Source organism: Pholcus phalangioides, unplaced genomic scaffold, assembly GCF_987345545.1.
Source record: "Pholcus phalangioides strain wild (caught in Gottingen) unplaced genomic scaffold, Ppha-v1.0 ptg000040l_1, whole genome shotgun sequence".
NCBI classification, from domain to species: Eukaryota; Metazoa; Arthropoda; class Arachnida; order Araneae; family Pholcidae; genus Pholcus; species Pholcus phalangioides.
This window is the reverse complement of record NW_028301626.1, coordinates 4947678-4973852: the sequence shown is the minus strand read 5'-3', so window position 1 is coordinate 4973852 and position 26175 is coordinate 4947678. Positions and strand designations below refer to the sequence as shown.

Here is a 26175-nt window from a genome sequence, read left to right as displayed (position 1 = left end):
AGAAGAAAACACCCAAAAGGCATGTAAAGTAGCCGGTTACAGCCAAAAACATTTTCGAAGGCAACAAAAGTTGCCGAATATCACTGGAATTGCTGAAAAATCGCCAGTCAGGGAAAATGATGGGCACTGCTAGCCAAAATGTAATTTACCAAAGAAAAAAGTAGCGTATGTTTGATAAATACGTGAGGTGAATATGCATTTATATGACTAGCTTATAAAATTGTGATAATTCAATTGTCAAAAATGTGATCCAATTTTTGACACACAATTGAATGCCACTTAAGGGGATATCATACCTTTTAACATGGTGAAAGACTATGCTACAATAGAGATATCATTAAAAATGCTATTTAACCATCAATTTATTCCAAACTTGTTACACATGTTCTTGATTGTATTTGCTATCCTATGCTGGTATAAAGTTTTACATGTCTTAGATACTTAATTTTTTGTAAATTTTCAAAAAAAAATTCATTAAAAACAGCTTGCGCACATGATAAAATATCATGACATCAATGAAATTGAATAAAAATTGATTAAAAATAAAGGAAAATGTTCAATTCATGAAATGAAGCAAAAGGTTGAGATTTCATTGACTTAATTTTATTTAAAATTTGAAAAAAAACTTTAAAAAATCTTATTTTAAATTCAAAAAAAAATTTAAATTTTAAATTCAAAAAAAAATTTAAATTACAATTTAATTTTAAATAAAATTGTGGCAATGAAAACTTAACCCTTAATTAAACTTAACTTTGCTTCATTTCATGAATTGAACAGTTTCCTTTATTTTTAATCAGTTTTTATTCAATTTCATTGATGTCATGATATTTTATCACGCGCGCAAGCTGTTTTTAATGAATTTTTTTTTGAAAATTTACTAAACATTAAGTATCTAAGATATGCAAAACTTTACACCAGCATAGGATAGCAAATACAATCAAGAACATGCGTAAAAAATATGGAAAAAAATCAATGGTTAAATAGTATTTTTAATGATATTTCTATTAGGGCCATAGTTTTTCGCCATGTTAAAAGGTACGAGACCCCTTAATAAGAAAAAAATAACTGAATTATTTTGACAACGATAGTATCCGAATAATATAAGAATAAATCTTTAAAATCTTTTTTAGAGATTTTTTTTTTTTAAGTAATCCATGAAAAACGGAAAATTGAATTATTTTCTCAACCGGATTCAACCAAAAGCACTTTCACTTTTAGAAAAGGAGGGAAAACACGAAACTTTCTCTTTATGATGAACTGAAAGTGAAAAAAAACTGCCAATTTACGATGTGGTTACGGCAACATCTTACCAAGAAAAATGACGAAAAAAAAGAAAACTAACCCTGCCAGGCATGACCAATTGGGTCACGGAAGTCCGACCCAACAGCAAAGGAAACGAGCAAAGCCACGAGCAAACAAACGGCCACGAGCTCTTCCGAAAAGCTGACCGACCCCATGCGGGAAAAGCTCGAATTTTCTCATTTGTTTTACTCGTACGATATACCCGGGGACAAATAGGATACCATAGGAGGAGGAAACTTACCGGTAAGTTCGATTCATTCGATACATTTCCTTTTATCAGTTAATTAAACATTCGAATCCCGTTTTAACGAATATCGTTATAGCGAAAATCTCGTTTGACAACGAACACTTTTCTAATCCCCTAGATAAGTTTACATAGGAGCAATGCAAAAAAAACCTCGAATTGCTTTGTAACGAGATTTCGTTATAACGAAGTGATTTCTCTGGTCTCTTCGAGTTCGTTATAACGGGATTCGACTGTAATTTAAATTAAACAATTGCAAGTATAAAATTCAAATTGTATCACGGTTAAATTTAGTTTTTACGAGATCAAAGGTTCCGCGAAACTTTGTCGTTATAGCTGAGGTGTCGTTACAAACAAGATTGGTGTTTTCAAGATCTTTTCGAGTGAGAGATCGGCATTACACTATTAATGTTTGATGAAGATCTTTTACAAAACTTGAAAAAAGCAACCAACAAGCATATTTAGAACGTAACCAGTGCGCTTATTGGTTGCATTTTCCAAGTTTTATCGGACAGCTTTTACAAAACTTTTATAGCATAATGCCGGTTTAAGAAATGTAACCGGATCCAATCAAATAGTGGGGCATGATGTTGTTTTATTGTACTTGGGATGACAATATTTGATCGGGAAAAATACTGGAAATTGGGATCATAAATTCGGGATGTAGCTAATTCTGGCTAAAAATATTGTCCATTCTCAATTACGAATAACTCTTAGGCCGACATTACACTATGAAAGTTTGATAAAGGATCATTTACAGAACTTGAAAAATTCAACCTATTGGTTGGAGTTTTCAAATTTCAGAAAGTTTTTTTTTATTTATAAAATATAACCAATAAGCGTATCAGTTATATTCGAGCGAATTCACCCCCAAGCTTAGTGGTTGTTTTATTATGGGCATCTTTTTCAGTCACCTCATTGGGCAATTTGCCTGTTGTGGAATTTGTGTATAAAGTAGGCTTCATTTTAAAAACTGGACATTTTTGTAAAAGAAAAGTCCGGCAAAATTACGGTAAAATATATGGGATGTTCCGTGTACGGGTCTTACCAATGAGCAAGTCAAACCGTTAAACATATAACGTTTTTTTTCATCGTTAGGTACAAATGGTACAACAGACAAACATTCTCTCAATATGTGCTGAACTCCGATTTCATTAATTTGAGAAACGTCGTAAAAGCGTCGACAAAGTTCCGTTATATCCAAGGTCTTTGCATTTTTTTCGATGTTATATAGTATATAAGTGTTATATAGTACTATTATTTCCTATGGGAAACATCGAGATCAACAATTTTATCGTTATAGCCGAGAGATGTCGTTATAACTGAATTCGAATGTGTTATAGCGTAATTTCTCGATGGGAAACATTACAAACTTGGATTTCAATATAGTATTTTGAGAGAAAGCTTTTTTTTTCTTTTGGTAATTCACACGCTATAATAATATATTTTACATGCACACACACAATCGACAATATTTTATATAAAAAACATACAGTACAAATTATAAAATAGTTATGTTACTTTTTAGCTGAAAAAGCTGTATGTGTTCGATACAGTTGTATACTGATACTACGAGTAAAATTGATTTTGACAAAAAATTTCTCCGTTATAATGGACAGAATATATCCATATACGGTACTGGCCGCGCTTATAAAACACCAGTTAGAAAAATCAACGGCTTATAAAACACCGGTTGACAAAAAGTCAGCGGCTTCATTAAACACCATTTAACAAAATTAACCGCTTATAAAATCAGATTTAAAAAAAAAATCAAATCATTTGATCTTTACGAGCAAAAAATATCTTGAGGTGAATTTTAGAAATGAAACCGAGTGTTTTCAAATCGAAATTTAAAAAATATATTATATAAGTGAAATTACAGTGTAAATTGTGTATAACGATGTTGTATAAATGCATAAACCGAGAAGCTGTCCATACTAAGGCCATGATTACGCTATTGATAAGTTCTTTTATAAAACTTTAAAATAATAACCTGTCTATAACAATATTTTTTTCATAGTCATTATCGTTATAGACAGATTTTACTCTATTATGTAAGCCTTACAAATTTCGAAGTTAATCATCGTTATTTCTAATTCTGTCCACCGCGGCGGCATTCACAATTTTAGAAACATACGTACTATTTATATATTTTGCCTTCAATCTAATATTCATTATAGGTATTCCATCCGGTATTACCAAGTACATTTTTCTCTACAAAACTCTATATTTTATCTTAAATATTTTTATATTAGTTCAAATATTAAATATTTTAATTTTTCTTTTGAATTTTGCAAAAAGTTTCGGCACAGCATTGATAAAAACGTAAGTATAATTGGAATATTTATTACTTTTTTAAAATCATTATCTAATCATTCCTGCAATGTTTATAAAACTGATTGAAATAAAGACAAATTAAAAATAAAATTATGAAATAAAGACAAATTTCCCTTAATGCTAATTTTTTCCACTATCCTTAAAATATTAAGTATTTTCAAAATATTCAATTCTTTTTTTAAACCCTGAGTATATAAAACTATCCATAAAAAATGAAATTCTATGATATATTTATTTAAAAACCTCTATTTGTATTATTTTTACTGAATTATATTTTTGTTTTCATTTGTTTTTGTCCGTTATGTATTTATTTATTAATGATATTCATATAAAACTATATAGTTCAATAAAATATTTATTAAAATACCCTTGAAATATTTATGTAGTTTCATAGATATATTGATGGACTTTGTATTGCAAAGATATTAAAGACATCAGAAACCCCATTTCTAGTTTTTCTATTTACATGTTTCGTATTAATCAGTACATATACAGTACATTTAATACGTGCAATAATCATTAAATAAATTTTAAACTATTGAAGCAATTCATAGAACATTTGTGAAAGTATTCATGAAATTTTTTACAAATTATTTTTGAAATTTTTCATAAATTATTCATGAAATTTTTCACAAATTGTTCATGAAATTTTTCATAAATTATTCATGAGAGTTGTCTTTCGGATAATTTTTTCATAAAATATTAATTAAACATATCCTTAACCTTTCAATCGATGAATTTTCATTTTAACAATCCAAAATTTACCATTTTTTCCCATCATTTAGGATATTTTTCAATTCAAAATCTAGCATTTGTTTCAAGAGAATAGAACTAAAACTAAATCAAAATTTCTTTCTGATGTCAAATTAAGCGAAATAATTTACTACCTACTGATTATATCTTATCAGTAACACGATGCATCATAGAGTTAAAATAATAATCCAACTTTTAATAAATATTTACTTTAAAAACATTCTTAAATTAATATAATAGTTAAAATATTCATAAAATCTTTCACCCAATACGAAGTATTTTTAAAGTTTCTTTAACTAGGAAATTAATTTCTCCACAAATAATAGCTAAACAAAACCGATGTAAACGGAAAGAACAGAAACAAATCTAGCACGCAAAAACAAAAAAACAATTCATTATCAAATAAACTGCTGATAAGAAACCAAACAAAATTCCAAACGAAGCGCCCCCTTTTTTTCAACAACATAATAAGTCACACAATCCTAAAAATAAATCCTTTTTCCGATAGAAGCTTCAAACACCAAAACAAAAGCTTAATAATAATAATAATAATAATAAACGAGGAAACATCTCGGAATCTCTTTGAAACAATCGATTTTTAACAGGAAAGAACAAAAAAATAATAAAAAGACAATACGAAAAAGAGTGTTGCGTGCAAACAAATAGCCCAACGTACAGTCCATTGCGAATTTTTTTTTTGTTTCCAATAAGATATGATAAGAAAGCAAAACAAGAAAGTAGGGGGAAAAAAATTACGCGAGATATTTCAGCAATTGTGTGTGATTGGGAAAGAAGAACTTGCCAAAGAGGATATTTCGTTGATAAATTTATCCATTGTCTTTATTATCGCAATTATTCTGGCATGCTATCACGCAATGCGAGAGATGCCGATTTTAGAATTTGTTTTATTTTTCCATGTTTTTGACGACAAAAAAACTAAATATTTTAAACACAATCAAACTCGGTTACAACGGCAATAATTAGCGGCGTTCGAAATACGGTAAGACGTCAATAAGTCGTCACCACATGTTATCGAAAAAATCATGACGGCTAAAGCGGAGTGACGACTTAACCGAAGTGCCGCGAGTTTCAATGCGCAATATTGCGAAAAACGTGTAAATTTGAAGAAATGTAACATTTATTAAAATATAAATTGAAATTACAATATTAAGAAAATTTATAGATTGCCGAAGGAAAAAAAAATTGAAATTTTTACCTTTTTAGAGCTCTTATTACTTAACTTATTGTGTTAAAATATACTCTGGTACACTTTGATTTATACTAGTAATTTTTAATTTAGACTAATCAGAGCAACTTAGAATAGTTAGCTTTTCTTCACAACAGAGATTGTGAAGAAACTGTAAAAGTATTAATTTTACAAATACATGAAATTTAATTTTAGTATTTTAATTCATGATACATACAAGGTAATCTCGAACACAAGATCCGCTTTTGTCTTTGAAGCGGGGCCCCGAGCAGGGGAAAATAAGCATTAGAATACCTCAACTTTGGAAAGAGTGGTTTCTCAACGAAGAGATGTTTTGCTTAAATTTGAAGTCCTAAATTAGTGGGGTCCATGCGGAAATCAGGTCTAGCTCGAACAGTCCCTTACGTTTCAATAACCTTGGGTGGCAAATGAACTTTCCCGAGCGTAACTTTCGTTACTTAAACTGTTCCGTTTTGGTACATAGGCTTTTATGCTGACTTTAAAAAGCATATGGCAATTTGCTGTTAACAAGCTATTTTTTTAAAAGGAAGACGTAGAAATAATCTTGCTCTCTCTCAAACTTTTACATAGTGAAGAGTTGACCGAAATTAGCGACGAGTAAACGAGGGTTTAATAACACTGTTGTCTATGAAAGCTGGAAGGGCCTGAAGAAAAACGACGAATTAACCGGAGTGACGACTTATTAGGGTGACGACTCAACGAGGTTTTACTGTATTCTATGATTTTATCCAGTTACATATGAATATGTTAGTAAATAGATTAATTTTCGGTTAAATTTCGAATATTGCAGCAACAGCATAAATTTCTGTACGCGGATCCATAAGTATTCGAATGTATCGAAATACGAAAAAAAAATTTAAGAATTGAGTGAAAAATTTTCATGAAATAGCAATTTTTTTTAGACATGTTAGAAATTACTTTAGTAACGTATTAATTGATAATCAAATTGTAATGAGATGGAATAATTTATGTATCTGAATTTACCCATATACTAACGAACTCGGTTATAACATGATTTTTCGCCGTATAAACCGAGAGGTCGTTACAACCGATGTTGTCGTTTTCGAGACTCTTTTTTGAAAAAAATTTAATCAAATGCTGTGTATATAATATGATGTTATTTCGTTACGATTAGGGTGTCCATATTTGATCGAGAGAAAACGGGAAATTGATGCCATAAGTATAACTAATTCTCGCCATCAGTATCACCAACTGTTAGATAAATCGCCAAATATTGCCAAAGAATAATCCTCGTCGAGAAATACAGTACTAGAAACACATGACGAGACATGACGAGATTTAAAATATACTGTAACGACACCCCGGGCGCGGTAGCCCGGTCGATAAGATACTCGCCTAAAGTACCAAAGGATGTTTACAGGTGTCGCGAGTTCGATACCCGGTTCGTCCTTGTGAGAAAACTTTCCTGACACAGGGGTGCAACAAAAAACGGTGACTTGACCGCAGCAAAAAATTACTACCGCAGGGAGTCCCCCATCGAGGGGTTAGCGCACCAACCTCTCGATGAGTATAAAAAGAGCCTGCTGTTCGGAATCGGCAATAAATTGTAGGTGCGGGTCTAATTAGCCCTCGTGTGCAGAAAATGACCGTGGTACGACAAAAAGGATCAACGACACCTCGGTGACAACGATGAAACTAAACGATTAACCTCTCTGCTGATTATACGAAGTACAGACGGCACTGGATACCAAGCGAAGATAATTGGAAAGAAAATTCACATTCTCCTGTGGGGAAATCGAATCCGTTCAGTCTAAAGCAACAGTACTCTTAGGAAAGAAAATGCCGGTCCTCTGTAGTTTAATGGTAGAACACGAGCCCGGAAAGTGCGAGGTTGGTGATTCGTTTCCCCCACAGAGGAATGTGAATTTCTTTCCAATTATCTTCGCTTGGTATCCAATCGCCTGTGCCTCGTATGGATGAAACTGTCACGAACTCGGATATAACAACATATTTTCGTCGTTTTATGGCGACGACAATGAAAAAAAAATGATTTTTGGGGCTCCCATGTGCTTCTTATTAACATGACCCGTATACGGGATATTACTGTATTTTCCCGTAATTTCGCTTTTTCCGATTTTTTTCTGTTGCCAAAATGTCCCGTTTTCTGCTGGTGTGTTTTGGGCGAAATTTCTCTTCAATTATTAATTATTACTAGAATCACAGATGAAGGTATTTAGCGTTACTCATAAATTATGCAAAAATTAATATGACTTAATATTCCTTTCACTTATTTGGTATTTTCATTCTCCCCCCGTGAAATGCATTTTAAATCACTGCGTGTTTTCTAGTACAGCATTTCTCGAAAAGGTATATTCGTTGGCCATACTTGGCGATTTCTCTGACAGTAATATTTTTGGCGAGAATTAGTGATATTCCGTATTCATGGCATTAACTACCCATTTTTTCTCGATTAAAATATGGTATCCTAATCATAACGACATAACAGCTTCTTGCCCAGCATTTGATTGCATCCGATTCAATTTTACTCAAAAAAGGTCCCGAGAACGCCAACCTCCATTGAAACGGCAGCTCGGTACAACGACAAAAATCAATAAAATCTTCGATCTCTTTGTAACCGAATTTGGCTGTTTCATGTTTTGATCGAATTTATGAAGATAGAAAATGACGTTAGAAATTATGTTAGAAATTCGAAAATATTCTGGAAAAACGTTAATTTATTTTTAATTCTTATAGAAATTTATTGAACTTCAAAATGGGTAACATTCGGAAAATAATTGAAATCTTTTGAAGTAAAAATTTATATACACTGTTTAGGAGAAAATTATAATTATCATTCTCTGAATACTAAGATACATATAAGAAATTTTCGACAAGATTTGCATTATCCAGTCGAATTCGGTTATAACGACATCGGATATTCCATGAATTTTTGTCGTTGTAACCAAGGTGCCGTTTTTAAGGCCTTTCTTTTAAAAAAAACAACATGTAATCAAATACTGTTTAAGAAGCTGTTATTTCATTATTATTAGGGTCACCATATTTGATCGAGAGAAAACTGGAAATTGATGCCATAAATACGAAATATCACCAAAGATGTTACCAACTGTCAGAGAAATCGCCAAATATAGCCAACGAATAATCCTTATTGAGAGATACAGTGCAAGAAAACATGCAGCGATCTAAAATGTATTTCACGGGGGGAAGGTTGGACATGGCAAATAAGTGAAACGAATATAAATAGTCATTCATTTTCATATAACTCATGAGAATTATTTATTATGCAAAATACCTTCATCTCTATTACTAATATTAGTATACGGGCCATGTTATTTAGGAGCACATCGGAGCCAAAAACTTCTTAAAAGTTCTTTTTTCCATCGTTAGGTATCAAAAACGCCATACCGATATGTCGTAATATCCAAGTTCATGGCATTTTCATCGACATTTTATAAGAAAAATTCATCAACATTATTCTCTGTAGGGATCAGTCCAGATCACCAATTATCGAAGTTACAACCGGGGTGTCCTTATAACCGAGTTTGACGATATACGAGTAAATTCAGATTCAGATACATAAATTATTCCAACTTAATGCAAATTTGATTACCAATTGATACGTTACTAAAGTAATTTTTATGAAATTATCTGAAAAAAAATAAATTATTACTTCATAGGGATTATTTTGACTATCAAATTATTACTACTATACTACTGATTTTTTTTTCTCATTTCGAATAATTATGCCCCAACATGTTATGTTATTGCTGCAATATCCGATTCATAACATTATTTCCTGAATATAAACAGGATAAAATTATGGATATAGAATATTTCTAAATTTATTTGTTAATTATAAAATTTATATTAAAACTTTGTTGTCCAAATATCAGAAATGATATAGAAATTATGATTATTAATAATGTAGTGTTATTAATACAGTTATAATGATATTTTTCACGTTAAAATTTTTTTTGAGAGTTAAAACTTATTACTAATTAAAATTACTAATATTATTAGCTGTGGGAACTTTTTATACAATTAATAGTTTATTAATTTTCTATCGATAAAACCACTTACTAATATTATTTCTATTTATAACACATTTCCATCGTTTCATGTGATAAAAATAGATAAAAAATGAATATCGATGAAAATCATTCATTTCTAGCAAATCGTTATCATCAATTTAAAATTTTTACTTTTCAGAATCGAGTGTTTGCTAATGAGTTTTCTTTTTGGGTAATCATTTTTTCAACATTTTTAAGAGCGTCTAACATTCAATATAATTTTCAACTATGAATTTAATTTTTGTAATGATGTAATTAATTCGAAATATGATTTTATCAAGATTTAATGTATTTGTATGTATTTAAATGTATGTAGTAATGTATTTAATGTGTTTTTGTATTTTGTCAAAATAATTTGTGAAAAAATACTCATCTGTAATTCATTTTCGTTTTTTATAATCAAGATTGATTATGAAAACTTTGCATATATGATGTGTCGTACTGACAACAATTCACCGATAGGAAAATTTACCGACCAAGAATTTGTCGAATGGAGAATTTATTGCTGGGAAAATTGACCGAAATAAGTGAATGAATGAGTGAAACAGCCTGTCACTTGAGCTAGCTCACAAGGTCCCTCAGTCACCCACCAGGTCGCTCATTATGCCACTCACACACTAGGTTGCTAATTTTTTGCTAATTATATCACTCACTCACTAGGTTGCTCATTATGTCACACACTAGGTTGCTCATTTGCTTATTATATCACTCCCTAGGTCATTACTCAATGTCATTCGATACTTCACTCGATCACTCTCTCTCAGTAAGCAGGTCGCTCACTCACTTTGCCATTCACTCACTAGATCACTCATTCTATCATCTCTCTCAACTCACTAGGTTTCTCACAACGCCCCCCCCCCCCCACTCCCGGCTTTTGAAAATACACTAAAAATGGTATATATATATATACATACATTGAGAACATGTGCTTAGCCGCCCCCCCCCCCCGGTAAAAGTTGAAATGACGGCCCTGTGGTCACTAGGTCACTCATTCTTCTACTACTAACTCACCAGGCGCTCATTCCACCACTAACTCGCTCACTAACTAGTTCGCTCACTCTCATTCGCTTACTCACTAACTAGTTCGCTCACTCTCATTCGCTTACTCACTAACTAGTTCGCTCACTCTCATTCGCTTACTCACTAACTAGTTCGCTCACTCTCATTCGCTTACTCACTAACTAGTTCGCTCACTCTGTTACTCCCTGACTAGGTCACTCATTCTCTCACTCGCCCACTCAGGAGATCCATCAGCCTACCACTGGGTCACTCATCATGACACTCACTCGTTAGGTTGCCGCTGACTCACTAGATCACTTACTCTATCTCTAAGACACTCACTCTGTCACTCGCTAGTTTTATCACTCACCAACACTAACCGCTCTGTCACTCACTATCTACTGAACGTTTACTGAGATTCACTCACTCGGTCATTCCCCGCTCACTTACTGGCTCACTGACTCGTGTCGACGTGTTGCCGGTGAATTTTCCGTCTATGAATTGTTGACAGTAAATTTTCGCATGGACCGTTTCATATGCCGTAATAAATACAATACAATACAAATAAAGTGATTCTCATTGGGACATATTACAGTAAAATGAACCATTTACTACATCGTGTAGCTGATAAGCTATAATCAATAAATTAATAAAGCAAAATAAATTATCTTTCTTTTCCGATGACAGACTTGGTAAAAACAGATAGCAAATCCCTAAAGGGCTGCCCTAACCAGTTCCAGGGCAGTTTGCCAAAATAATAGCGGGGGCCACAGACGTTATAGTAACTTCGGGTCCTCTTAACCGTGATTTCATGCATGCTGTAGGAGAGGTAGAAAACTCATGCATTATTACAAAATATACATGAATACTGAAAAATATTCATACAAAAATAAACATTTAGGCGTTAAAATGTAACTTCACGGAAAAAATCAAAGAAAATTTCGAATCGAAGAAAATTTTAAATTTATGAAAAAAATAATTCCGAAACCAATTAAAATTTGCACTTGATGAAATAAATTGTCTGACAACTAATGGAGGTTTAGAGAATCGATGAACTGAAAATAGGAAAAATAATGACAAAAATAATTCTCATCAGCACCCTGATGAAAATTCTGAATAAATAAAGGAAATGATTCCAGGACTGATGAAAATTTACAATAAATGAACGAAATGATAATCGATGAAAATTCTGAATTCGAAAAATGGTGTAAATTCAGAATTTATTAAAGAAACAATTCCAGAATTGGTAGAAATTCAGAATTTACGAAACATTTTCAGAATTTCCTTTCTAGATGAAAATTCAGAATTTATGATAGAAACAGTTTCGGAATTGGTAGAAATTCAGAATTTATGAAAGAAATAATTCTAGAATTGGTAGAAATTCAGAATTTATGAAAGAAATAATTCTAGAATTGGTAGAAATTCAGAATTTATGAAAGAAATAATTCTAGAATTGGTAGAAATTCAGAATTTATGAAAGAAATAATTCTAGAATTGGTGAACATTTAGAATTTATTAAAGAAGCAATTTCAGAATTGGCAAAAATCAAGAATTTATGGAAATTTATAAAAAAAACGGGGAATTTATTAAAGAAATTATCAATACCGTAAGTGTGTACCCCTCCCCAACAAATACCAGCGGCCCGGTGCAGCCACACCTGCCACCAGGGCCATAGCTAGGATTTTTGCCGCCCCCACAACTGTGAAATTCGATCATTTTGAAACGGGGTTCTTTGTTCCCACTTAAACTGCCGCCCGTAAATTTCCCCGCCCGGGGCAGTTGCCTCCCTCTTCCAACTGGTTACGGCACTGCCTGCCACACACCCCCCTAAGGGCAGCTCTACAAGTCCCAAATGAAACAAAAAAAAGATCAATCAACATGTAGAAAAAGAAAATAATAAAAATGAGGTTTTAAAAATGATGAAAACTTGATTTAAAAAAAAAAAAATCACTAAAATTTTGATTTAAAAAACATTAAAAACGTGCAAAATTGGTCAATTTCTACGGTAAAACGTGATAAATTTTCATAACGTAAAATGTATCGAATGAAAAAGATTGATGACATTATACTTGTCAATTCAGCAAAAAAAAAATCGATTTCGGTCAGTTTCGAAACTGATTAGATTTTGATTACATCAGTTTCAAAAACGATTCAATTGAAATTCTTCTCCATCTATATATTACCGTATCTTGAATTCGAATCAGTTAATAAAAAGAGTAAAGATAACATTGTTCCCCGAGAGCCCTACACAAAACACGTGATCATTCGTATCAAATAATCTCATAACAATGTGGACCGCAGACACGTGACCTGCATACGTAATTATGTCAAGACCTACTCGGAACTAGGAAACGTCCATCGAAAATGTCTCCGCGTCCAGTTCTATGACAAAATAAATGGCAGATACAACAGGAAAAAGAACCAAACCACATAAAGTAAAAGATGAAAATAATGATGATATAGCGGTGGGAGAAAGTGAAACCAATTTGGGTCGACAGGCGATGGTCGCAAATCATTCGGTCTTTGCGGTTAAGTACGCCATCACGGCAGGTCATTTGGTACAAAAAGGGTTATCCGGAGAGACAGAGACGTCTGTTAGACCTTTTATTGCTTTTTAAAGAAAATACTAATTACATTCGGATTAAGACTCTCGGACCCGGAACTCATTTGAGAAAAGTATGAATATTTGCCAATGTTATGCCTTCATTATATAAGAGGTTCATTAAAATTTTAACAGTTATATCCAGTCACTACAGAAAAGTCATTTTTCATGGGATGTTATTTGTTTTGGCATTATGATGAGCTTCTTGAAATGATACAATGAAACATCGCTACAAAGATATTCGATATAACGATAAAAATCCCTTTCCTCAATATTTATTCAAATCTTATTTGGAATTTTCTATATTCTAACTCCCTCAATATAACGATATCCTTCACTACGATGAGTACCTGTATAGAGATATTTTCTGAGGATATTTCGAAACCACTGCATCGAGATTTTCTATATTTTGCTCAAAATCACCTCCAATATAGGGCGTATAATCGACGCCGCTTATTGAAATCACGAATGATATTATCATTCAAATATTATTATCACTTTTCCTTGCCCTTCTTCCATTCTAGTGTAATTTTCTTGACCACTCATTCCCCGAATTCGCCACCCTGTGTTATAACCGGCTTGTCCTGCAAGTATATATTTGTGTCTTTAAATCACTCTTTTGGTAATTCCCATGCTCACACTTTCTAAGTAGGTCCGTAACTAGGCTGGGGCTACCGGGGCCCCGAGTTGAAGGGCTGGCCCCCCACAAAAAAATGTACACTTATTTTGCATAATGGCAACCCTTTCAAGGGGGCTCCAAGAAAAAGTTGGCCCCAAGAGGGCAATCTACAGTCTTGTCCCTATATCACTCCCATGCTCACACACCCTATAAGTCACTCTTCTTGTCATTCACATACTTTCACGCTGTTTTGGTCACTCGCGTGCACACTATTTTGATCTCACACATGCTTGCACACTATTTTGATCTCACACATGCTTGCACACTATTTTGATCACACACATGCTTGCACATTGTTTACATTGTTTTGTTCACTGACATGCTTGCACGGTTTGTTCACTGACATGCTTGCACATTGTTTTGTTCACTGACATGCTTGCACATTGTTTTGTTCACTGACATGCTTGCACATTGTTTTGTTCACTGACATGCTTGCACATTGTTTTGTTCACTGACATGCTTGCACATTGTTTTGTTCACTGACATGCTTGCACATTGTTTTGTTCACTCTTCGCTCAATGACATAGTTCCTTGCTTTATATTTTGGCCATTCAAATGTTTGCCCCCGCTCCATATCACTTTTTTTTTCCACTCACGTGCTTGCAATTTCTTTTGGTCACTCACAGTCCTGGTCAATTGCTGCCTCGGCAGCAGGGCCGTTTTAAGAGCATCAGGGAGCCCCTTCACAAAGTGATACTTTGACAGCCCCCGTAACTAAACTGGGGAACCTAGGCACTGCCCCAAGCCCAGATCCAAATAGGGCCCAGCACAAAACATTTACACTTATTTCGCATAATAGCAACACTTGGAGGCTCCAAGGAAAAAGTCTGCCCCTGGGCCCCGAGAAGGCATGCTAGGGCCCTTCACTTTGATGCCCAACCGAGCTAGAAATGCTTGCTTGCTTATAGTCCGTACCAATTTACACGCTTACTCTCGCAAATTTTCACTATCTCCTTTTTATGAACCCCCACCCCCAACGGCCGTGCCAACACCACCGTCTATAACAGAAAGCTTCTGCGCGAAGCTCGCTACGCCACTGAAGGTGGTCATCTCACCTATAGCCATTGGATATACAACAAAAACTGGTAAAGATGCCTCATGCGTCGGCCTGCTATCTCCAATGATATCACGAACTTCGTGCGAGGCCGTGCCCGGGTAGGGGCGTTTGTTGAGATGGCACTGCTCGGCAGAGAGGTGGATTTATTCAGGGTTGAACAAATTTAGCCGAGATTATCTCCTATTCTACAAATTTTCTCGGCCACTCGTTCCACAAATTTGCCACCCGTCCGACATTGCTGCTTTGAGCTATAGCCAGCCAAGCCCGACTGTAAATACGCCACTGCTTGTAGGGCGTTGGCACCACGTTAGGAATCAGAGCTCTAATGAATTCCTACAGCTGCCGGCGACAAGGAAGAGCGTAATCAAAGTCATATATATATATATGTGTAAATTTTATCATAAACTACTTGCTGAAATCTGAAGAAAACCGAAAGGTAACAAGAACGGAAATGGAAACCCTTCATTGGCCTAATTTCGCAGCGGTTCAAACCGAAGAAAACCACTTTCCCCGTGTTGACCCGGAATGAAGACGGTGGTGAAAAAAATTGGGCGAGTTCCTAAAAGAAGAAGACGCTCATCAGGAAGTTCTCAAGACATTATCAACACGGCATCGTTTCTTACTGGGGGGAAGAAAAAAAACTTAATTTCTTTTCCTTATGGTTTCAAGGACTTCATCAAACAGGTTTGGAGTTGAGTCTGAATGAATCTGAAATACAGTCGAGCCCGCTTATAACGAAATCGGATGTTACGAAGTTATGACCCGGATGTTGATGACATTTGCATTTTGCCGATATTTTTTCAATTTTAAGGCATTTTTTACAGGTTTTAGGGCATTTTTAGGATTTTTTTTTTCGAAATATTTTCGACATAAAAAGTAGCCTGAAAATTTGCAAAAAAAAACTGCATTACTTTATCACTTAAGAAAAATTTTATGCCCTCCCTTAGAAATCTTTGTGGCCCGCCTCCAAAGGTCGATCCTGCGTACGCCCTTGGCTAAAGATCGTCATCAAGCTATAGATGGCGCTCATCTTATAAACCACCCGTAGCCTTTCCGGAATACTACAGCAGTAATTCACAATTTGATTTTATTCGTGGAAGAGAATTTCTTATTTTATGGAACATAATCCTATAACAAAAATTCCAATCGCACCAAAAACTTTGTTACATCCGATATTCATAAATACGGCAATTCGTTATAAACGATATTTCCAACTCTATTTTGGTATTACAGGTTCAATGGGAACTGAAAATAAATCGGTATAACCAAGGCCCGGATGTTGTTGAACCTGGAAACCTTAAAAGTCCTGGAAAATGATCATAAAAAAATGGCCCAAAAAAACTAAAAGAAAAATTCCTCAAAATGACAAAAAAATTGTATTAAAACGACGAAACTAAAATTCTTTATAGACTGAACCAGATACAAAAGAACCTATAAACAAAGTTTAGAAACAATTCCAGGTAAATATAGGAATATTCATTAAAAATTCCAAGAGCTGGTCACACTTAACCAAGCGATAAATGGAAGTGAATTCAAGAAATTCTGATCCAATATGCGATGTTGAGAGAAATGAGTTTTCATTATATAAAACGGAATATGGTATAGTACTTGCATGCACTGTGGGGGAATTTTGAAAGCTGTAAATTTGCTTTGAATGATTTTGGTCCGTAACAATTCTGCATGCAGTAATGTTTCGTAAGCTTTGTTTTGCCTTGGGAATGTTGAAGAACTGATGACGCACATAAGAGATACTAACCCCCGGCCCGGTAAACATAGTCCGCCATACGGGGTTCCCCGAAGGAAGCATTTATTTTCTAAACCAGAAAAAAAAATCAGTTCTCCAGGCTGCCCACGCAGGTCGGCTGAAGTTGGTTTCCTGTGGTTCCCAACTTCGAGTCGCAAATGCGAGCCGATCTCTCCATTAAAAAGTCTCGCCACAGAGAGCAACAGGCCTACAACGATTAATTATTCAATCATTACACTTCACTCATAGTTAGGAAAAACTAGTGGAAGATGGCAGCACTACACATAACAAGCATTACACAGAAACAAACTTCACATCGGGTTTCACTACACGTACACGCACATTCCCGCACGGAATATGGACGAGGTGCATGTCTGAGTTTAGTAGTAGTAGGCTGCCCAAGCACCTGAAGGCCAATACTTCTGATCAAGATGATGGAAGACGAGTCCGAGTGAGGACCGCGCCAATGCCATGAAGATGCTGGCCGCGTTGTCCAAGCTGCACCTGATGACGCACTTAAGATCAATCTGGTTTCCGTCATTCAGTCCTTGCAGAAAAGTATGGAGCTTATTGGTGCTATCGATAAAGTGTCAGTGAGCTAAAACGGGGTACGAAATACAGATGGCTGGATACCAAGCGAATAATTGGAAGGAAAAGTCACATTCCTCTGCGGGGAATCGAACCATCAACCTAAAACTTTCCGGGCGCGTGTTCTACACAATTAAAAACTACAGAGGACAGACATTTTCTTTCGTAAGAACATTGTGTTCCTTTGGACTGAACGGGGCGTTTCGTTCTATGTCGCCATCTGGAGGCTAATTTCTTTACGAGCTGCTACTGAGTTAGAAGGAGGCTGTCTATTGCGCAGTCCCGTTCAGCCTAAAGGGAACACGGTGTCCTTAAGCCGGGTTTTCCTAGGAGTAGAATTTCTTCGCAGTGTGCAGCGTAAAAACGCTGATTGGTTAAAAACTGGAAATTCAGGTTTTTTTAACCAATCAGCGTTTTTACGCTGCAGATAACCTGCTCCTAGGAAAACCCGGCTTTAGCAAAGAAAATGTCTGTCCTCTGTAGTTTAATGGTAGAAAACGCGCCGAGAAAGTACTAGGTTGGGGGTTCGATTCCCCCACAGTGGAATGCGACTTTTCTTTCTAATTATTGCCATCTAGGGATGGCAATGGGTGGCATTGCCATCCCAGCGTCAAAGGTGGAGTCGACTGATCTAATTCATATATGTATATATGGATTGACATCATCGTCGTGCTCCCCCCCCCCCAGACTTCCAAGTCTATCCCGCCTATGGTATTTAAGGCATTTTTTCCTGTTTTTTGGGTCATTTTTATGGTCATTTTCCAGGACAACAATATATGGGCCTTGGTTATAACAATTTATTTTCCGTCCCCAGTGAACCTGCAATACCAAAATAGAGTTGAAAATATCGTTTATAACGAATCGCCGTATTTTTTTGAATACCGGATTTAACAACGTTTTTGGTTCGAATGGAATTTTCATTATAGGATTATGTTCGATAAAATCAGAAATTCTTTTCCAGGATCAAAATCAAATTGTGAAGCACTACTGTACTATTCCGAAAAGGGTATGAGTGGTTTATAAGATGAGAGCCATCTATAGCTTGGTGACGATCTCTATCCAAGGCAGGCCCGTCATTTGGGGGATCAGGGCCCCCCCCCTCCCGGCTTTTGAAAATGCACTAAAAATGATATATATACACACACACACACACTGATTATATGTGCTTTGCCCCCCTCCCCTTCCTGGAAAAAGTTGAAATGACGGCCCTGGCTGCCAAGTGCGTACGCAGGATCGACCTTTGGAGGGAGGGAGGCCCACAAAGATTTCTAAGTGAGCCTAAAATTTTTCTTCCCGAGAAATTTTTAGTTCCCATGCTTCGAAAAGCATTTAAAATAACAGAAATGGGTTAATCTAGCACATAAACGATATTTTCTTTCGATATTTTAAATTATTTCACCAAAATTATTTTTTTCACCAATTTGTGATCGGCTTGGAGGGGGGGGGGGAGCACGAGTTTCTAGAGAATCCTCCCCCCCCCCTCCAACTTGCGTATGCCCCTGTGTCTAGCTACAGACAGCGCTGTCTGGTTCTGCTAATTCCCAGAAAGCTCTAATAGGGAATGATCGATGAAACCGCATTTTCGTTTATACCCGCGTTCCTCAGCTTTCCTTCAGGGCTACGTAAATGACCAGCAGTTCGACGGACCATTTATAGAGTAGTGGTTCTTTAAGTTTCTGCCACACGTCTCCCTTGCTTCAGTCAACGTTAAATCACTGCTCCTCAGAATAGTGTAATATAGAGTCATTTCAAATCAGTGAACAGGCACATAGCAATATCGACAACTGGCCTCTGGCATACGTTGGCAACGACCCTAAGAGCCGTGATGGTTCCCGTTCCCTCTTACACAGGGCACGGAAATGGCTTGTTATGGCACTGGTCCATATAGTATATATAACAAGTTTCTTTCAATGGAATACATTACCAGAACCGGCACTGCATACCTATGTAGCGCGCATTCTGTTAAACGTATTTCATTGAGCATGGGGGAAAAAAAGAAAATTCAATAAAAAAAAGCGTCACTTTCTCCTGGTGGTCAAAAATTTAACTATTTTTTTGTTCCATAAATCTCTCTCCCATTGTCTCATTAAGATATCCTAAAAATTTGGCTGTATTTAGATAAGTAGTGTGTGGGAAAAACTACTCGGAGTACGAGAACTTCAATCCCTTGAACTGCATTTTAATTTTCAGGCAGCACTGCTCAGACAGACAATTTGATGTCGAGCTGGACTCGTCATTGCAGTTCAAGGGGTTAATTATAAAATCACCCTGTATATTTCTTTCGTTAAACTTATCATGCATCGTTATAAAGAATATCGGATATCACTAATGTTTTTCACTTTCCCGTGTGACTTCTTTTTATCCGGGCTCGACTATATATGATTTCTTCACCAATACTATCAATGAACTGATTACGTATGTAAATGCTCTTCATTTTATTTCTAGTGCCAAAAAATAATGGAGTACAGGGTGAGTATGAAGCTAGTATTAGCGTCTTTACTGGTCATACCTGCGGAGAGTTTTCTGCTGCCGTTGCTGTTTCCATTCACGATCAAGATCCGAGTGGAGCGCAGGTCAGTTTGTATCACGTCCATTAAGCTATGAACATAGTGCACGCTGGTTTCCGATTCTGCGAGGAGCTGACCGTTACGGATTTGCTTAAGAAACTTGAAATTCAGGTGTTTGATCAATCGAACGGCATCGACTAGCAGAATCGGATACATGCGCGGGCGCTATGCGCATACCATAAAGTTAGAGATCAAAAGTTCCCGGACTGACGCAGTAAAATAAATACCTTTATCCCTATCCGATTGTTTGGATCATTTCAATGAATCGTCTTCAATGAAATATCTTTGAGATTCCTCTCACGTTTTTTGCCACCTGCTGCTTCTCTGGTCAGCGTTTATCAGGGGTTAGATAAAATTGTCCAGAACAGACCTAATTTCAAAGCACTTAACAGGCGCACATCAATATCGCCAACATCTGGCCTGATATCGCCACACGCACACATTGCAATATACCAATCCCAATATTTCTGTCTTCTGAGAGATTGCTTTTCACCCAACGTGACATTAAGCCCCTCTCTTTGCTCGCCTGAATTTACATCCAAGTCTCGAAGTAAAACTTTCAGCTATCGTTTCATTTTCTAGGAAATAAACTTTAACCCCTTCACGTAAAAGCTTTCGGCAACAAATTCGGATTATGTTTATTTGATGAAACGGCGATAAATCTGGTAACCTTGTCCTAACCTAATCGCACGCTTTAAAAAAGGAAGAGGGGGGGGGGGGAAGAAAAAATTAAAGAGAAGGAAAAACAGTAAAATAAATGAGAAGATAAGAGAGTATTCCAGTAGATTACATTTTGCTGATCCTAGTCGTCCAGAACCACAGAAACAACCCCAGATCAAAAGCTCTAGTGAGAGGGGGACGGATTCACGAAGGTCCTCCCCACCCCCGAAATATGGGAATCCATATGTAGATAAAGATGCCCTCTCTACCTGTTAACACAAGATATAAGGAAAACTTGCTATAAGTAGAGAGATTTTTTTTTTTTGGGAAGAATACTTCATCTCCGCCTCCACGCTGCACCAGGACTCGAACCACGGTCTCTCATATGCTGACCGAGTGCTCTTACTAAGGTATAAAAGCAGATACAATAATTATCCTTCGAAAGTATTTATGCTGAACGGCACCCCGTGCGATGTACGGTGATAACAATCAGCTAATTGCTCGTAAATGTCACCAGGTGGCGACGTTTATGTAAAGAAAGGTGAACTTCAACATCTCGGAATTATGCATCAGATAGAATATCGGAGGAAGATATCAGATAAAGGAGAATAATATCAGAATATCAAGAAATGCGGAAAACTGGCTAGAGATTTACGAACACTCAGCTGACTGTTCTCACTGTCTATCTCACGGTGTCGTTCAGCGTGCATACTCTCCAAAGAAGAAATATTCTATCTGCTTTCATAAACGGCATACCTTAGCAACAGTACTCGTCTAGCATACGAGAGACCAGGGTTCGAGCAGCACCTCCTAGAGATAGAAAGCCTCCGCAGTCTGCTCGTGACGTCAGTAAGTGGTCCATTTTCCCGCAGAAAATTCAGGGGGGGGGGAATTCCCTCGTGCCAGTATCATCGTTGTGAGGAAAAGAAATGATCGGGCTCAGAATTGGCGATTTCTATGCTCCCCATCCAATCACTATGCGGTATTTGTGAGCCAATCAGGAAGATTCTACGCCAAAATAATAAGAAACGAAACAGGATGCTGTGTTTCAAAACGTGGCAAACTTTCTAGGTAGTCTGAATGACGTTTATGGCAAACACTGCAGAGGCCTTCTATCTCTAGGAGGTGCTGGTTCGAGTCCCCGTGGAGACAGAGTTGAAGTATTCTTTTCAAAAAAAAAAAAACATCAGCCAGCTTTCCGTATATCTTTCGTGATTTAGATTCGTTATAAATAAATAACGCGATACTCACATATTCTACAAGATCTGTCCAGGGAATTCGAACCCAGACCTGTACGAGTCAGAGGATAACTTGCTAACCACTGGACTGCCAAGCGGCATATATGGAATATCATTGTTAAGTCTATTGTTCTATCACTTGCCCCACCTCCCACGAAAACAATTTCTGACTACGGTCAGGAACGTACGCAGGATCGACCTGAGGAAGTATTTCACGTAGTGAGATTTCGAGTTCGTTTTCAAACAAATCATCACAATACTTGGATATATGACGTCTCAGTGCCTTGATTCCTTAATTCCCTGTGGAGCAGTCCGGAAACTGATCTCACCCCCTACCATATACGCATGGCCTATTCATTACAATCGAGGCGCGTTGTTCACGATCAAAATGACTAAATGATTGATGAACATCCGTAGATTATAATCTGTAATACATCATAACGATTTCCTTCTAGGCCACCGCCAGTCATACAAGTCTACAAATACGAGCCAGCACCCGTTTATAAAGAAGTTGTGCTGAAGCCCGGTGTCCATCCTTACAAGCAAAGCTACGGTGACGGCGTCAAGGGTAACAGCTATGGTGACGGACACCCTAAATTTTACATACAGGATCACGTCAAGGGCGGCTACACGGGGGTATACGACACTACATCAAGTAAGTGGATCTACATTATCATTCCATATGCGCGAATTGTATTTTCATACGGTAATTTGGTTGAAAGATATAATAGGTAGGGATACGTAAATTTCGCAATAAAAAAAATTTAAAAATCATAAATTTCGCATTTATTTGCAAAAAAAAAAAATTCAGGTCAGAAATTTCGCATTTGTTCACAAAAAATAATTTTTTTTTTTAAATAAATAAAATATATTTAAAAAAAAAAGCATATCATAGGCCCTCGGCTAAAATGATTTTTCTGAGGCCTCTTCCCCCTACCTTGACAGAAATGCTTACTCTCGATAATTTGAACCAGCTCTCATTTTCATGAGGCCCCCCTCTGCACTTGAGATTTCTGGGCCGTGCTCAGGTCGGACCCATGCATTAAGATGACACTGGTTGGATGTCATGTGTGTTTTTCTGTTTTTTTGCAGTAAACATGATTATTAGGTTCGTAATATGCAAAATTATAACATAGTTTGACGTTTAATAGGCTTTTCCTTAACACCTCCGTATTATCCGACGTTCTGCGGCCCGTTTATGTCGGATAAGCCAGACTACTGTACTCATTTGTCAATTTTTTTTTAGTAAAAATGCCCTTGACATTCGAGCCTAAAAGATTTCGAACCTATTAACTTACTCCACAAAACATGTGCGAATGGAAAGTTTGATCCTCTGAAATTGTCGATTAGCATAATTTTCCTACAGAACTCGGAAACGAAAGTCAACTGAACCCGTATTTTAGGAGCTAGAATTTCATTGCCAAAACTTATTTTTAAGAAACTTATGCTGTAGTAATCGTCTTCATATTTATTGAAAAAAGCACCAATTACCTGATATTCGCTCAGATGAATGACACCTTTTAACCACGACTTATACAGTGATACTTTTTTTTCTTTTTGGTAGCTTAAATACGCGCTGCTCATTTTTCTTGAGCGCAAAAAAAGTTATCTTCGTCTTGGCCCACAACAGAATTAAATTCTTTGAATTCTTTAATGAATGCGTCACCCACAAGATTCACTTTATACGCCCAGCATAAAAGCAGCAAAAATTCAAATTTTTGTGTTAATTCGTTAAAATTGGCAAAATTTCGCCTTTATTTCGTGAATGTCGCAGTTATCGCGGTTATTTCGTAAATACGAAATTTACGTTTCCCTAATAATAGGATATCCAATATACCCAATCCGTTACGATTCTGCAAGTCGGCGCCGTAACGGATTTGTTGAAAACCTGAATTTCTGGGTTTTTAACCAATCGGTAACAGCACCGACTTGCAGAATCGGAAATCAGCCTGCACTATGTTTGTTAAACGATTTGGGTAGCTTAAGGATACAATCTTCAGGTATGAGAAACAAGTGAATTGCATTCAACCTTAATTCACGTATCCATTGCTTTCACAGGTCCTTATGATGCCGATCACCACTATCACTACAAAGGCACGTCCTACTCAACGCCATCCGACTACTACCCTACCACCGACGACTCGAACAAAGCCTACCCACCAGTCTCGAGCCACGTAGCGACACCCGGAAACAGTTACGAAGACTACGCCAAAGCCTATACGCCGCAGAACCACCAGCCAGAGAAACCTAAAGCCTACGACCCGAAATCCTACGCGGACGTCGGCAAGACCGTGTCCGTATCTGGAAAATACGGTGGCGGTGAGCACTCTTCGGCCTACATCGACGACACCCTGCCACACGGTGCTTATCCGGCTCATCAGGAGTACGCCGATGATTCTTACGAGTCGAGTTACGAACCACTAGCGTACGCTGGTTTTGGATCCACTTTTTACGGCGACAGTTACGCGAAAATAGTCTACACGCCACCTAGGGTCAACTTCAAGCTGTCGGTTTCGACTTTCAAGCGTAGGTAGTCCGTCTTATCGAGTTGGACTTCGGTTTTATTTGGAAATGATCAAGCCAGCTGAATTCTGAGATTGTCACGATAACCAGCTAATCACGATTTGCTGCCACGTTCAAAAAGGCAAAATCGATTTCATGATAGGCGTGGCCAGTAGGAGGCGATGTTCCAACAACCATTGCAGTAATGTAAATATATTGTTGATTGTACGATTTGTTGTTGTGTATGAGGTGATTAAAAACGAATTGTTTGCATTGCCGTAGAAAATTATTATCTAACATAGGAGTGCACAAACCTGCGTCCCGCCAAATTGTTTCATCCGGCCCGCGGAAGCTGTTCGAGTAAAAAAAGTAACACTAAGATTTATACCTAGGCTGACCGTATCTCCTCCATGAAAATAAGGGATCCATACCCGAGGCGCGCATTTGTGCAAAAATCTGCTGGACATCCCCTCACTCTTGTTAGTACGCCTGTATCTCTAAGTCACTCTTTTGGTCACTGACATGCTTGCGTGACCACCTCTTCCACATCCTGGAGCAGGAACTCCTAGGTTGGGTTTTTAGGCGACCCCCCACCCCCAAGCCAGACTTTCCACAAATCATTCTATAGTGAATTTACAACATGAAAGAAAAACGAGAAAATGATATGGTAATTGCCTTGGGCCCTGTTAGCCCTACCCTTGGGGGAGGCCATGCATAATTGCTTACTGCTTTGGGCTCTCGTGTGCTTCCCCCGCCTCACAAGAGTGAAACTGACTGGGATCCAGCCCTGAGGCACGGGAAATTTACCATCATTTCTTTTTCCTGCGATAATTTCATTATAAAACGGCCCATGAAAAGTCTGGCTTGAAGACCTACCAAAATTCCAGCTTAAGGACACTGCACTAGGATGTGGGGAGCCTTGGACGCTCACATGCTTGCACACGCTGTACGTCACACTTTTGGTGCTCCATTGCCCACCAAGTCACTCTTTCGGACATTCGCATGCTTGCACACGCTCTAGGTCCTTCACTAACGTGGCCTCTAGGTCAATCTTTTGGTCATTTACGGGCATTCTAGGCAAATCTTTTAATTACTCACGCGCTTGCACACTCTTTTCTTGGTCATTCGAATACTCACACACGCTCTAGGTCACTCTTTTTGTCACATGCTTACACACACACCCTAGATAACTCTACTGATCACTCCTATGCTTCCACACTGTCTAGGTCAGTATTTCTCAACCGCCGTCCGCGGCCCAGTACCGGGCCCTGGCAAGAGTCAAACCTGGCCGTCAGTGATTCATCATTTCATATATATCCCTGTTCGTTTTCCATTAGTCGTGTTTATCACCGGCACTTCCACTCAGAAAAAAGAATCCTACCGGGCCGCGGTCCTTCAAAGGTTGAGAACCACTGGTCTAGGTCACTCACATGCTTCCAAACTCCTCTCCAGGCCACCCGTTTCGTCATTCACTGACATAGTCCCTCGCTCTCTAGGCAAACATTGATTTTTACTTTCTGTGGTCTCCACAAATTTTGCCGCCTGTCTCTCTCATCCTACTAATTTTCTTGACCACCATTTCCTCATATTTGCCAACCTTTCGAATTTACTGCCCTGGGCTCTAGT

At 37.0% G+C, this 26175-nt stretch overlaps 2 protein-coding genes across 3 annotated transcripts in view; one reads left to right on the top strand and one right to left on the bottom strand.

Moving 5' to 3' along the window:
- Positions 1 to 26175, bottom strand: part of LOC149065304 (rho GTPase-activating protein 18-like) — a 234053-nt gene that overhangs the window by 28963 nt on the left and 178915 nt on the right. The gene's annotated exons all lie outside the window — the stretch shown is intronic.
- LOC149065307 (uncharacterized) lies at positions 1389 to 24822 on the top strand. Its single transcript, XM_089254180.1, has 4 exons — positions 1389 to 1545; positions 20028 to 20155; positions 22503 to 22702; positions 24106 to 24822. The coding sequence occupies exons 2-4, from the start codon at positions 20040 to 20042 to the stop codon at positions 24579 to 24581; spliced, it is 792 nt and encodes a 263-aa protein (XP_089110306.1). The 5' UTR covers positions 1389 to 1545; positions 20028 to 20039; the 3' UTR covers positions 24582 to 24822.